A 15,027-nucleotide genomic window follows, 5' to 3' on the forward strand; every position below is an offset into this window, starting at 1 on the left:
TTACAAAGATAAGTCTAAAGATTCTTAGTTTTGTGTACTAATTTACATTTACATTTAAAGATTAATTTTACTTGTATCTTAAGACAAGAATTTTATGTTGGGAAAAAAAAAAACAGAACTAAATACATTTGTATAAAGGTTGTAAATGCCCCATGGCAAATGCTCTGTCTCAAAAAAATTTTTTTTTCTACCACAATTAGAAACGGGTCTCTGCAAACAGAGGAGACCCGGGTTCTTAAGGGTCACCTTTTCCCGAGGAATTGTGGGCTGCGGATGTGAAGAACACATAGAAACCACTCAGATTTCTCTTTTTACAACTGTACCAGAACTTCACAGCTACAATGATAGTATGAACACATGAAAAAAATAATGACTTCACTCAAACAGGATTTAGAAAAAGTCAGGGTGACCTCAGGGCCAGGGCACCCCCCTCTGTGGCGAGGTTTACAGTCAGTCATTCAATAATGGAGAGAGTGTGTGTGTGTGCACATGGGTGTGTGTGTGTGTGTATATACAGATATCTATATATATAAATAACCATGTTCAGTCCTTTACAAGCCTGTAAATATGATGTTGTGCTCCATGTTCACTATTTGAAACTTCAAATACACAGGCCATGCAGAGGAGAGTTTCTTGTGTATCCCTGTTTGTTACCACCTGTTAAAAAAAAAAAAAAAGTCCATATATATATATATATACACACACACACATACACAGACGGGCAGAGAATACCATGTGGGTGAAAACACAGTCCCTCTGTGCAAATCCTAGTTGCTTGGAGAAGGACAGGCTCAAGTCCAGCAGGGAGACTAGCACCGATGTCCCAGCCTCACACTGCCCCCCTCCAGCACAAACTCAGGATAATTATGGGTCTGACCTGAATCCTAGCTGAACTTAGTTACCGCGTGTAAGAAATACCTCATGGACAGGGTCTCACCCATAATCCGAGGCCACGAGAATTAGTGTGGGTTTTTTGGGAGGGTCGATTTCTTTACAACGAAGACCATTTTCTAGAATTCTGTCTCACAAGACAGTCGTTTCTCCTAGGAATTGCTTCCTGTCTTATTCCTAAACTTTTTACTAGATTTGTTTCACAACAGCCCACGAGAGACAGAAGCCCCATGAATACTTAGCTCAGCATTGTTAACCAGCCGGGCTGGGGCTCAGTAACATGGATGCTGAGTAGTAGAATCATGTCAAATGATCCCTCTTTCCATTTACACAGGCTTTACCTTTCAAAATGCACTCTGCAACATTCATCTGCTTCCCCTCTTAGTTCAAGTCACCGGACTCCAGCTCTCTCCTCCTTGTGCCCGTGGCCTTAGCCTACGTTCTTATCTTAAGCAACCAGATCTGACCCAGGTCTCCACTGGACCCTGCCTGCTTCCCAGAGCCATTCCCAGAAGGAAACTTTCTAAAACCAAATCTAGCCCACCTCCCCACACCTTCAGTGATGCTGTTATGTGTGTGTTTTGTTTGAAGACAGCTCAGTGTCTTCAAACACTGTGAATCTGAGGGCCTAGTCCTACACGTTGGCGGGGTGAGGCCTGCTCCCCACTCTGTCGGCTGTTTCACCCATTGTGTTTCCCTTACCCTCAAGGCATCGGAGGGTGTGGTCCCTGACTGAAGAATAAAAACACACACACTTAAAAATTTTCCCATCAGGGCACACAGTACGTCTGTAACTACACTTAGATTTGTGTGATTTTTTTTTTTTTAATGCCCATGTCATTCAGTGGGCTGTAAGTTCCTGAAGAACGGGGACCATGTTTCCTAGTAACTAGCCTGGCACACAACAGTTGTTTAATAAGTATGTGCCGAATGAAGGACAAGCGACATTATAGCCAACATATAGTAACCGCATAGCCTGCATCTACTCAGTATGAACTGCTTCATATACGTCGTCTGGTATAATATTACAACAACTCCATGAGCAGGTGCCCTGTTAGCTCCCCTCTGACAGAGAGGGAGGCCGGGGAGTGGACTGAAGCTTATACAATGAAGAAATGCAGATCTGACTTCAAAGACCTTTCTACCTACCCATGAAGCCATGCAGCTCTAGACCAATGAATGGATATAGTAATAGATTACCTACATTTTTTTCCCTGGGTCATAAAGATTTGATTGAATACTGGTACCCACCTGCTTTCCTTCCTAGTCTTAATTCCTGCCCCTTCCCTCACAGATCGAAGACTCCAAGCATGCTGGCCTTCCGTCCTGGAAATCTCTCTCCCTCTCTCCCCATATGCAAAGAAATGCCATGTCATGCTGCTTCTACCTCCAGAACAGTTCTTGAATCCATCCCCCCTCTCCACTGCCACAGCGCAGGGTACCAGCGAAGCACCTGGACTCCCCCACCACGAGGCGCCCTGCCTCATCCCACTCGGGTCGGTACACAGCGGCCACAACAACCCTGTGAGCAACACAACTCCGACAACATCGCCCTCTTGCTTAAAAACCCTGATGGCCTGTATTCAACTCCCTAACTCTCAAGCCTGCAAGGCCCAGGAGCCCCGACCCCGTCTGGCTGTTCCTACCCAGCCAGCTCCCTGCTCCTTGCTCTCTCTCTCTCTCTCTCTCTCTCTCTCTCTCTCTCTCGCTCTCTCTCTCCATGCCAGCCACACCACCCTATTTCCAGTCCTCCCACCTGCCCGCCCACCTGCGGTACTTTTCTCTGCCCTCCCCGCCCAGTCGTCTGGCAGGGATGCCTCCACTGTTTCTTCCTCAGAGAAGCCTTCTCTGACCTCCCTTCTTGGCTCAGATACTCCTGGCATATGCTCTCTTGGCACCATGTACCGCCCTCTGCCAGCCACCAGCCATCGTTTCTTTTTGTATTTCTTGAGGAACGCCTGCCTCCCTCAGGAGCCTCCAGGATGGCTGCCCCCCACCCCCATCTAGTTCACATCCCAGCACCTGACACTTAAGCACACACCCGTGGAAGGGTCCTTTTCTTGGTAAATCTGAAAAAATGTCTGTTTATCTATCAAGGCAACTTAAACATCAGCTTTGAACATGCCTGAGGATGCCCCCACCTCAATCCAACTTACAGGTACCTGCTCAGGTAGTTCAACTACTCTGGACGTCCAGGCGTCTGTTTCTCAAGGATACCACAGCCATGCATCATACAAATGTATTATAACCATTTCTTCGCCTGCCTGTGTCCCCCGAGCAGGCCAAGATTTACTATGGGATGGGCACTGTGTTTTATCTGCATCGTTCTCTGGCAGCGAGTATAATCTCTCCAGAGTTTAGCTGAATGAATGCAAATATTCTCAGTAACCTTTGAGGTGGAGCATAAAGACCTGAGCGTTTTGTTTGTAAATGGAGGAGGAAGCTGAGTTTAGAGACTTTAAATGACTTACCCAAACCAAGGTCATCAAGAGAGGTGGGTCTTAAACCCCACTCTTCTGATTCCGTGGTCATGAAATATCCTGCAAAGTGTCTTTCCTATCCTTTTAAGTCTTCATTTATGTCTGTCACTAGCTCTGTGACCTCAGGGAGGCCTAATGTTCCTTATCCATAAAATGGGAATAAATATAACCTCATACTTCCGCAGTGAGAATTTCATAATATCACATTTACAAAAGATTTAGCACTGCGCCTGGAACCTCTATGATTTACCTTATTTTCTTGTAAACTTTCTAGGAAAGAATATGTCCTATTTATCTTTTTCCCTTTTAGGCTCTAGGCCCAACATGGGGCTTGAACTCACGACCCTGGGATCAAGAGTTGCCTGCTCTAGCGACTAAGCCAGCCAGGTGCCCTAAATATGTCCTAGACTTCATGAGTAAGATTCAAAGGGAGAAAAGGAAAAAAAAATGTTTCTAGTAACCTGTATGTATGTCTGAATACAACCTCCAAAGATGATAGGAATACTTGGCCTATAATTCAGTGACTCCTCCTCGGTCTGTCTGGATATTGTCACTAAGGCCCCGCATTTACAGGTTCACCTCAATTTCTGTATCATCCTGATGAAATCAGAGTTTAGCTCACCGACCAGTAAGGTCTGGAATTGATCTTGCCGACACAGGCTTTGTAATCCAATCCCTAGTAAAACGCCTGCAACTACGTCCAGCAGCTGCCATTCTGACCGTGTTGCCACACCCTGCCCCTGAGGAAGAGCTGAAAAGTACTATTTCTCCTTTATCAATGAGATGATTTCATTCTCCTAATCCAAGAGTGCTGGTTTAATTTCAGCTTTTCTAAAAGCTAAAATATTATTTCTAGCCGATACTTATTGAGAGCCACTAATTCTTCATAGCAAAGGAATTTCTCTGGTTGCTTAATGATACATTTTGGAATTAATTTAATGCTCTCTGGACATCTAGGCTGCTTGAAGTCACATGTTCTGAAAGAGCACTACTGATTTCGTTTCATGGGTTTTGTGGCTAAAGAGATGCTTTCAATTTCTTCCAGGCCTCCTTTCCCGTGGCTCTGCTGTGTGAGGTAGGGTTAGGGACTGAGGGCATAGTCCTTAAGATGCTGAAACAGACTCAGAACTGGTCTGTAAGGACAGCTTGCCCTGGGCGCTGTGGATTCAAATGGTGACCGACCGACAGCCTGCTCAGCACCCCTACCCGGCCACCTTCCTGTCCCCTTCCCCTCCAGCCTCAGACTGCGTCTGCCACAAGAAGAGGCAAAAACAGTTACCAATAAAATTGTGAAGTTTTCCAAAACACTGTTCATCATATATTTCTCTGGTAAGTGTTTGAGCTTGTGGATGAAGTTTATCATATATTCACACATCGGGGAGCGGTTTATTCGGTACACAAATCGGCCGTTCTCGAACCTTGCGTACTCCGTCTGTGAGGGGAAAAAGGAATTGAGCACGTTTACACTTCTGATTCCAAAATACATGAAAAAGCTATTGCTGCCTGCAAAAGCATTTTTCCTTTTTCAACAGGAGTCGCCTACTAGATGCTGTACTATTTACATAGTTGACTTGATTTAAAAGAAATCCTATCTCCAAACTTAATGGCATACTCAGAAATCCATTCGTTTTCTGGAGACCTAAAAAAAAAATAAAGAAAGAAAGAAAAGAGTGGAAACAGGATAGCTTTAAAGAAGGGTTGTCTAGGTCAGAAAGAAAAGAAAGCAAAGGTCAGAAAGAAATATAATCACCTACTTAGTGATTTTCTGCCTGGAAATCTGGGGGAGCAAGGCCCAGCCAATTACAATTCTTCAAAGAGCCCAGAGAAAATCCTCCTCCACCATTATAAAGGTCTCACAGGCCAACGACCAATGCAGCCAATTTCTCTACCTCAGGAAAAACGACTTCACACTGATCATGAGCTCCTGATGGTGAGTTATTTATGTCTTTAATAAACAAGGAAAAGAAAGAAAATACTCGTATTGAAGATCCCACTGAAGCACTCAGAAATAAGAAACACACCCCTAGATAGCCCTGGATCAAAGAAGAATTAAAAAGGAAATTACAAACTATCTCAAGAGTAATGAAAAGGAAAATACTTGACATCAAAACTTAGGGGACCTGAAGGAGCTGTACTTGGAGGAAACTTAATGAAGCAGCTTCATGAGTTCATCATTAAAGGTAAAAAATTACAGAATTAAACCATGTCTGAAATTCAAAACAAACAAACAAATAAACCCCCCCTCCACAAAATAAACCCAAGTCACAAAGAAACCAAAGGAAACCAGGAATAAGAAATTAATAAAGATAAAAGCTCAAATTGATGTTAATTAACAGAAATAAAATATGTGGGCAAAATAAATTAAAAAACTGGTTCTTTAAAAAGTCAAAACAAAATCAAGCCTTCACAAGCTTAAGAGAGAAAAGAGACAAAACCACAATTACAGTAGAGATTGGAAGATCTGTAAAAGGTTACTTCACATAACTCTAAGGCAAAAAAGCCTAGAGGAGAGGATGATTTCCCAGCAAAGTATGAATTACTAATACTGATCACAAAGGAGAAAACTCTAGTAGGTCCATTACAGTAGAAATGAACAAAAAATTTTTCAGAGACTCACCACGAAAAAGGTACAAAGACCAAATTGTTTCACTGCTGAGTTGTATGCAACTCTAAAAGAATAATTACTCTCACTGTTACGCAAACGACGCCAGACCATAGGAAAAGGCAGGTGTCCCAATTCTTTTTATGAAATTGATGGACATAAGGAGATTAGAAAAAGGAACAGACTAATATCACTTAGGAGATGCAAAAATCTTATGTAGAATAGCGAAGAGAATACATCACTGTGTCCAAAGCAGGACTTTCTTCAGGAATGAACTCGTGGTGCCCACGAATTGGGAGAAAAATCATACTAAGAGATGCTGAAAAGGCATTTGATAAAATACCAGAGCTGTTACTAACAAAAACCCTAGGTACAATGGGAACAGAAAGAAAGCACTTAAATACAAAACAAAGACCATTTATAAAATCCAACAGTAAATATATATAACCCGAAATGGCAAAACTCCAAAGCCAACTCTGGGCAGCAGTTACTACTCACTGTCCTACTTTTTTTCATGACAGTGTTGGAGGTTTTAGCAAATGGAAAGAGGTGAGAAAATAACCAAAATAGAAAAGGTGGCAAAAACATTGGAAAAGAAGAGATAAAAATAAAGCCTTCTCTTTTTGCTGGTACTATAACCATATACATTAAAAAATCTAAGAATCGAGGGGAAAAAAACCACTGGAGATAAATAAGAGAATATGGCAAGTTGGCCAGATAAAACAAATATGAGCAAAAACCAGGAGCTTTCCTCTCTTCTAGTAATTAAAATCTAGAAATGGGAAATTGCGTTAACAAATTACGTAATATTTAGAAGTATATTTAACCAAAAAGGGATAAACCTGTATGTGAAAACTACAAAATCTTATTGAGATGGAAATGCAAACAGGTTTTCAATTGGAAAGATTTAGTATTGGTAATGTATCGATTTATCTTAAAATAATGTCTAAATCTAGTACAATTCCAACTAGATTGATCAAGCGAGGATTTTGGTTTTCTTTTACTTTTTTTCTTTAAGTGATCTCATTTTTTGGAAGAATAAATGCTGTTTACTAGCCTAGAAAATATATGGAAAACAATAGCCAGATTGACTTGCGTCAGCAGAAGTAAGAATGTGCTATAAAAGCCACTGTAATCAAATCAACATGGGATTGGGACATGTCAAGATAAACAAAGGGGAGAATCAGAGAGACTCCAGGAATGGCTCCCAGGATATGCAGTAACTTAAGGGAGACAGATCTCAGATCTACTCAGTGGGAGAAGGATGAATCGTTGAATAAATGGTTTTGACACAAACACCTGTGTATCTGGAAGAAAAGAGAAGCGGACTCCCAACTCACACCAAATGCAGAAGAAGTACATTCTAAGTAAATTAAAAGCTTAATTATAAAGCTCCACCTGCCACACTCACACTACCTTATCCATGAAAATTCCTGGGACTTCATCAATCGAAGGCAACCTTTTCCCGCTCCCTGAACTTACAGAAGGCTTTCGGTGTGTTACTGGAGGACATGACGAGAAAAAGAGCTTGGAATCTGGGAAACTGAGTAACCGGCCCGGTTTGTCTCATCCACGCGGGAGGTCCAGCTCTGGGGAGCCCTGACAGTGTGGCTACTCAGCAGCCATGCCTACCAGGAACACTCCACATTCCCAACCACTGACAGGTAAGTGTGCTCCCTCCTTCTCCGAGGATTTGGGAGGTCATCTGGGCTACAGGCCTGCCAGGCCCATCTCATAACAAGGCCACCTTCTCATCTACCCTCTCCTTGGGCTTCCCAGACATGTGTTGAGCCGGCTCCCCTCCTCTCACATCCACTTTTGTTCTCTGCTGGTGTCTCCCTGTCACCCCAGGGCTGTGTACTGCTTCCCAAATTTAAACCCTTATTCTTGTGCTGTTGCTACTCTCTCTCTGCACCTAGTTCTCCATTCCCATAGCTTTAATGATCCTTAACGGTTAGGATTCCTGATCGGTAGTCTCAGTCTTTACCCGTCTTCCAAATTCTCGTCTTGCACCCAGAATCATCCCGTGTGCTCTTGAGCACCTTCCTTTCTTGTCTCTTGTCCTTGCAAACACAAAACGTGTGACCTCTGACTCTTCCTCCTCATGGGTTTTTAATATCCAGTGTGTTTCTAAGTTCCATTCAAAATGTCTTACTGGATGGCCCCTGCTACCATTTCAGTGAAGCTCAGGATGCCTAAGCTCCTGTTGACCATCTGGTCCCCTCTCTTCTATCTTCTCTGGCTAGCGTCACCTCCTCAACACCATTCTCGGGAGGCCCATCCAGTGCTCAGGAAGCTACAGGGCCTGCAGCATTCCAGGGCCTCACTGTCCAGGCCCAAGTCTTAAAACCCACACGCTCGCTCCCGCACTCCTCTCCTCCCTCCTCCCCAGCCCCTCCTCCCTCTCTCCCTCTCTCTCTCTCTCCCTCTCTCTCTCTCTCTCTCTCTCTCTCTCTCTCGCCGCAGCACCAGGTCGGCCGCACTCAGGCTAGGCTCTGGGACCTGCAAGCTCCAGGACCACTGTGAACCAGAGCTGCTCACTGAACACAGATCGACTAGAGGATGGGCAGAAGGCATTGGAAAACCCAACTTTACAAGGAAGGTCAATTCCAAAACATTATTCACACCAAGCAACCCACCCTGGTAAAAACAAAACAAAACAAAAAAAACATGTGTTTTTTGACAGGGAGGGAGGCCATGAAATATAAAAACTATGTGTAGGTATTTGACCCCAGTATGTGCTGTCATCTGTTTAAAAGGATTAAAGGAGTGGAAATGGCAAAAGTACCACCACCGTCTGAGGTGTCAGGTTTTATTGAAGGCAGGTGCCGATCAGCTGAATCCCACCTTGGCTGTTCTCTACAACGCCTACAAGTGCCCTTGGACCTGGGGGTGGGGAGGGCACCATCCGGTGGGTGGCAGGGCCTGCGTGCACCCGCTTTCACAGCGGGCACCCCCACGACACCTCGGACTGGACTGAACGCTGCTGGCTGCACAAGGCAGGGGCACCAGTCAGGGAGGCCTGGCATGGGGCTTCCTCCCTGCCTTCTTCCAGTCACTTTCAGACCATTCTGTCATTTCAGAAGTAACAGGGGAAAGCCGTGGCAGAAAGGGAGAGGAGGAGATGCCAAAAAGGTACAACTCTCCGCCCCCATGTAAAGTCGAAAGGAAGGCGACAGTCTGCCCCTGAATGAGGACTGCGGGGGACAGAGGCCTACTTACCTCTACTTTTTCTACTACTTGCTTCCCAAATGAGCACACTTTGGTGGAACAGGTGACTGTCATATTTTCAGAACTCTCATACTGACTGGTTACACCGTAAAAAGCCCCGGCATCGTCCTGAATACTGCAGTTTAGGTCGGCCTGTTGGGAAGGAAACGGAGGTGGGGGTTATCCTCTTGTGGCCGGAGTCATGGCAGTGACCGACCAGTGAGCGGCAGGCTAGGACGTCTGACCGCTCAGGCCGAGGGGAGGGCAGGTGTGGCTCGAGGAGGTGGTGAGGTGATGCTCATCCAGAAACAAGTTCCATGGCCCACTGGTCACTTTCTGAAGAGCACGCTAACTCCAGCAGTCTCCCCTTGAACAATGGCAATGTGACGCACACCTACTTCAGTTTGCTTTCTTGTGTTCAGTATAGAATAATACTGTACCCTTGTTAGAAAAGATCCATGAGGCCTCTGCAATGTGTGCAGAAAGCAGTATATGAATGGGGTTCATAGTCACTAATCTGTAGATATATTTAAAGATTACTTATTTGAGAGACAGAGGAGAGTGGAGGGAGGGGGAGAGGGAGAGGGAGAGAATCTCAAGCAGACTCTGTGATGAACGCAGAGCCTGATATGGGGCTCTATCCCACGACCCTGAGATCACGGCCTGAGCCGAAATCAGGAGTCAGTCGCTTAACCAACTGAGCCACCCAGGCGCCCTAATCTGTAGATGTATTTAAAAGAACGGGAGGGCGCCTGGGTGGCTCAGTTGGTTGAGCGACTGCCTTCGGCTCAGGTCATGATCCCGGAGTCCTGGGATCGAGTCCCGCATCGGGCTCCCAGCTCAGGGGGGAGCCTGCTTCTCCCTCTGACCCTCTCCCCTCTCAAGCCGTTTCTCTCTCGCGCGCTCTCTAATAAATAAATAAATAAAATCTTTAAAAAAAAAAAAAAGAACGGGAGATCTAGAGCTGACTGGCCATTTATTATAGATGTAAAAACAGCAACTTTTCATTACAAATTACAGCATCCAGAAGGGAAATGGTTCCTAGTAAAGACTGGCTTATGAAGATGCTAAATAATTCGTATTTCCCACTCATTTAAGGTATTTGATGATTACCTACTATGTGAGGTTCATGCTAGACACTATATAGGACTACAAACGGGAGCTATGTACATAAAATAGCAATAACGGAGATACAAATAGTACCACGTCAAAGGTGTTCGGAGTCCAGACAATGGAAGGCATGCTTTTAGCCAGAGGTATTACTTACGGAATGGTTACGATGTGCAGACATGGGCTGAGGGGACACTGGGGGCGGGCAGAAGGGGCCTCAGGTGCCTCCTTCCAGCAGCAGAGCAAGGACTGAGGCCACTGGGAAAAGTGAGTTTGGAAATGCAGCCAGGACCCAGGTTGTGGAGGGCTGAAAAGGGGGTGTGGATTGCATGCTGCAGGAAATGGGGACTCTCGGGAAGTTCTGGCACAAGGAGGCGATGTGACAGGAGCTGTGTTTCAGAGGTAGAGGTCTCAGTGTGGGATAGCGTCCACTGCAGAGGGAGGCTGGGAGGCCACGGCAGTGGCCGGACCCCTGACGGATGGCGCCCTCCTCTCCAACACCTACCAACCTGCTCTCGCACACCAGGCACTGGGTGTGGAGCCGGGGGTCAGAGTGAGCAAGACCTGGGCCAGTCCCTACTGCCATGGGCTCACAATTGAGTAGGAAGGACATCACCATAGGGATAAGCACTCCTCAAAGAGGCAGAGAGGGCCATGAGAACCAACCCTGGGGTCGGGGAAGCTTTCAAGGATGAGGCAGCTCAGATCCAAAGGAAGGAGCACTGACTGAGGCAGGTGGACGTGCCCTGAGTGTGTATAAAGGGCACATAAGCAGAATCGAGGCCAAGAAAAGGCTGGGATCAAGGGAGCAGGGGAGAGAGGGTGGCAGGAGAGGCAGGAGGGTTTGGGTCTTATATCCTAAAACCAAGGCATAGATCTGCATTCCTAAGAGGCACCGTGACGCAGCCTGGAGATGACTCTGGAAGCGCTCACAGGCAGACAGGTCAGGAGGTCAAAAGAGCAGTACAGACAAGGGCCGGTGTCTGTACCGCCGTGGGGACTAGAGAGGGACGGGGGACCTGCCACACAATCGAGGCCACAGTTTGTGAGGTCTGGCACATTCTGACCAGTTGATCTTAAAACCTTGATGTGCACTAACCACTAGGAAGACCTGAGTCATCCTATATATATTTTTAATAAGGATCTGCATTTGAATTTCCTTCTTGAATTATCAAGAAAACGTCCCTTTTCTGAGGCAAAACTTCCCATTTTCTGGCTTCAAATAAAAAGAACCATAGGCTTTATATTCCTCCTTTGCCAAGAAATTCAAAGCTAAATTCAGTGCTCAACTATAGTAATTACCTATCCCGGGTATTTCTAATAGCTACTAACAACCAGTGTACAGCCCCTTTTACTGGATTACAATCTGCTTTTACTTGTCCTTGTCCACTTTTATATTGCCCATAAAGGTAGTAACACTCCCTCACAATTTTGCTTTTTGGAATTATATGGGGCACAAATTGTAAATAAATAAAAATACCCAGGTGTACATTTTTCTCACATTTGAAGGTTTGATGTCGGCTCTCTGAAGAGCAGGGTAGCAAGAAATGATGATGTCTGAGCCTGACTGTGATCTGCACCTCACCTCCCTGGGGTCTACTGAGCTCCAGCTGCCAGAGAAGGTTACCCATGTGTCCTCCATGCACAGGAATTCTGGACTCTGACCCGGCATTGTATCCAGCTTTCCAGGGCAGCCACCACGGGGCGTGCACTCAAAGTGCGGGGCGTGCACTCAAAATGGACCTTCAAGGGGCACCTGGGTGGCTCAGTCAGTTAAGCATCTGACTCTTGGTTTCGGCTCAGGTGGTGATCTCAGGGTCGTGGGACTGAGACCCGTGTTGGACTCCGTGCTCAGTGTTGAGCCTGCTTAAAATTCTTTCTCTCCTCTCCCTTTGTGCCCCGCTCCGTGTTCACTCTCTCTCTCAAATAAATAAATCTTAAAAAAAAAAAAAAAGTGGGCTTTCAAGAACCACTGCTTTGTTCTGCCACCAGCCGAGAACACATGGCTGAGAAGCAGCTCAGGTACTTTTTGGTGGTGAGATTTATGCTCTCATAATGGTGGTATAGCTTGTTAGCTTGTGCCAACAAGTTTTTTTTTTTTTTAAACTAAAAACACACATGTGGTAAGTGAAAAAAAAAAATCAAACTGGAAAAAGAGTATACATTTTATTTCTACCCCCGAACTTGCTATCCTCCCTACTGGTGACCCATGTTTACTGTTTCTCAAGTGCCCTTTTGGAGATAGTTGGCACTTAGATACACAAGCATCTACATCCCCTCTTTTTTGCACAAAAAGTGGCACTCTTCGAAACCTTGCTTTAAAATAGAGATATTATATAGACTATATTTAGATATATAGCTACATCCTAGAACTCATATAGTACTGATATGGAATATCAGTTTTGAAAAGAACAGCCATTTAAAAACCTAGGTAGTCCCACATTTTAGTGGCGGCATGCTATTCCATGACACAGATGCACCCTAATAATTACTATGTGTTCTACTGATGAACATTTCGGTGCTTCCCAACATGGATGCAATAATGAGTTTAGGTGCAGCAGGAAAGGTGCATTAGGGTCCTGGCATCGAGCCCCACATCGGGCTCCCTGCTCAGCGGGAAGCCTGCTCCTCCCTCTCCCACTCCCCCTGCTTGTGTTCCCTCTCTCGCTGTCTCTCTCTCTCAATTAAATAAATAAAATCTTAAAAAAAAAATACTTCTACTTTTCCTTTCTTTCAACTTTAAAAAGTTTCCAGCATTGAAAGGGTTTTAATGGGCTATAAATAAACGGAGAGTGAATATTTTAACAAACTCATTATTTTTGATACAACCAAGTTGTTTTGAAAGCCTGGTGAACATTTAAAAGCAGTCTGGTGTTTTTGGTGTGAGTGGGGCGGGAAGGAGCATGGGGGGCGGGGGGAGTCAGGGGGAGAGGCAACAGAACAGGATACTTCTTTTAAACCACGAACCTCCACTTATGTCAGTGATATAACCAGGAGGGAGGTTTCTTCAGAACGGCACCTCAGGTCCCTAGGCACAATGCTTTCTTGTTTGCCCTTTTTTCAAATGCTCCATTTTTTTCCTTTATTCAGTTTGGTGACATTAACAATGTAAACTAACTCGGACACTTAAACCCTGAAGCAAGCACAGAAGTGAACAGACAAGATCATCCGTCCCTATACACAATCGGAAAACGTTAACGAAGTTTAGAATGGTATTTGCCGTGATGGGATGTTAGCACAATTGCTGGAAATGTCCACAGCCTCCGTGCTCCCGTCTCTCTGAGTCTCCGTGCTTACGTGATGCTGGTGAAAAGCCCCTGTCCCACTGCGGCGGCACACTGCGTAGACACCATTGGACCGGATTCATTTTTAAGACCCTGTTTTCTTTATTTGGCAAAATTATTTCAGGAATAACCAGCGCTCTGTTTCACGGTTTTAAACGTTAAACACAAAAACTCCCAAAGTGGTAAGAGAATGACAGAACTGAAGTAACTTAAGTTCTGTTTTCCCATCTTCCTAATGACTGTGCTATCACGGCTCATTTCCCCATCTACTGTTCAACCGCGGGAAGCGGCGGGAGCTGCGGCTCACATGACTCTAGGGACAGACACAAGGCTGAGTCCCCATGTGCCATTAAAGAGTAAGTAACACAACGGCTAAGTAACAGAAGTGTGCTAATCTGAAGCATATACACGTGCATATATGAAATAAAAACGCTAACTTCACCAACTGTTTAGGACTTAGGTCAACAAGATTTTTTCTAAGAGTATTTTATCAATGGCATTGTTTAGAACTGTGGGCACATGGTGATAATAAAAATGAGAACAGATTTTTAGAGGGCTTTGCCATCTAAACTTCTCTAAGACATTGGCCTCCTTACTGCCTGCACCTGGGCAGACCAGCTCCACCACCTTACCTTTGGTTCACCACTGTCCCTTAGAATTTCCAAAATAATTTTCATTAGTTTTAACTGGGAATGAATGATCTGTAGTTTTAATGACAGGAAGTATCAAAAATGAAGCTATTTAAATATATGCATTATGAAAACCTCAGAAACTAGCTCAATAAATTATGAGTTCTGCAGTTATGGAAGTTAACTTTTTTTTTTTTACATAAAATTAAATGACATGCATTCAGAGAAATGCACAGGTCACAAGTTTACAATTCGATTGATTTTCATAAAGTGAACACACCCATGTAACCAGCACCCAGATGAAGAAACAGAAGCCCTCCCACCCATGCTCTCTTCCAGTTCAATCACCCCCACATCTCCCAGGGGTGATCTTGAGGCTAAACACTGTACATTAGTTCTGTCCGGTGTTTTGAACTTTAAATAAATGGAATCACAGTGTTGACTCCTTCGTCTTCAGTTTCATACGCTCAGCATCGTAGTATGAGACTCATCCATGCTGCTGTATGTAGCTCATTCACCCTTGTTACTACAGAGTATTCCACTGAATAAAAAATACCATGATCCATTCATTCTACTACTGATGGGCACGGGTGAGGTTTCCAAATTGGACCGATCATGAGCAGTGCTACTCTGTAGAGGCGCCTGGGTGGCTCAGTCGGTTGAGCATCTGACTCCTGGTTTTGGCTCAGGTCACGATCTCAAGGTGGTGAGATCAAGCCCTATGTTGGGCTCCATGCTGGACGCAGAGGCTGCCCAAGATTCTCTCTCGCCCTCTGCCCCTCCCCCACACCGAAAAAAGAGTGCTACTCTTTATATCCTTG

At 44.9% G+C, this 15,027-nt stretch overlaps 1 protein-coding gene across 6 annotated transcripts in view; it reads right to left on the reverse strand.

Moving 5' to 3' along the window:
- Positions 1 to 543: 543 nt before the first annotated feature.
- TEAD1 (TEA domain transcription factor 1) overlaps positions 544 to 15,027 on the reverse strand; it is a 228,616-nt gene continuing 214,132 nt past the window's right edge. For all 6 annotated transcript variants that reach the window (XM_088018138.1, XM_028116833.2, XM_088018140.1 and 3 more), the window contains 3 exons: positions 9,196 to 9,336; positions 4,651 to 4,803; positions 544 to 657 (listed from right to left, as the gene is read on the reverse strand). In XM_088018138.1, coding sequence (XP_087874264.1) covers positions 544 to 657; positions 4,651 to 4,803; positions 9,196 to 9,336 — 408 coding nt within the window. The remainder of the gene's footprint in view (positions 658 to 4,650; positions 4,804 to 9,195; positions 9,337 to 15,027) is intronic.

Source organism: Eumetopias jubatus, unplaced genomic scaffold, assembly GCF_037043125.1.
Source record: "Eumetopias jubatus isolate StellerSeaLion01/CBP00866 unplaced genomic scaffold, mEumJub1_p1.0 scaffold_13, whole genome shotgun sequence".
NCBI lineage: Eukaryota > Metazoa > Chordata > Mammalia > Carnivora > Otariidae > Eumetopias > Eumetopias jubatus.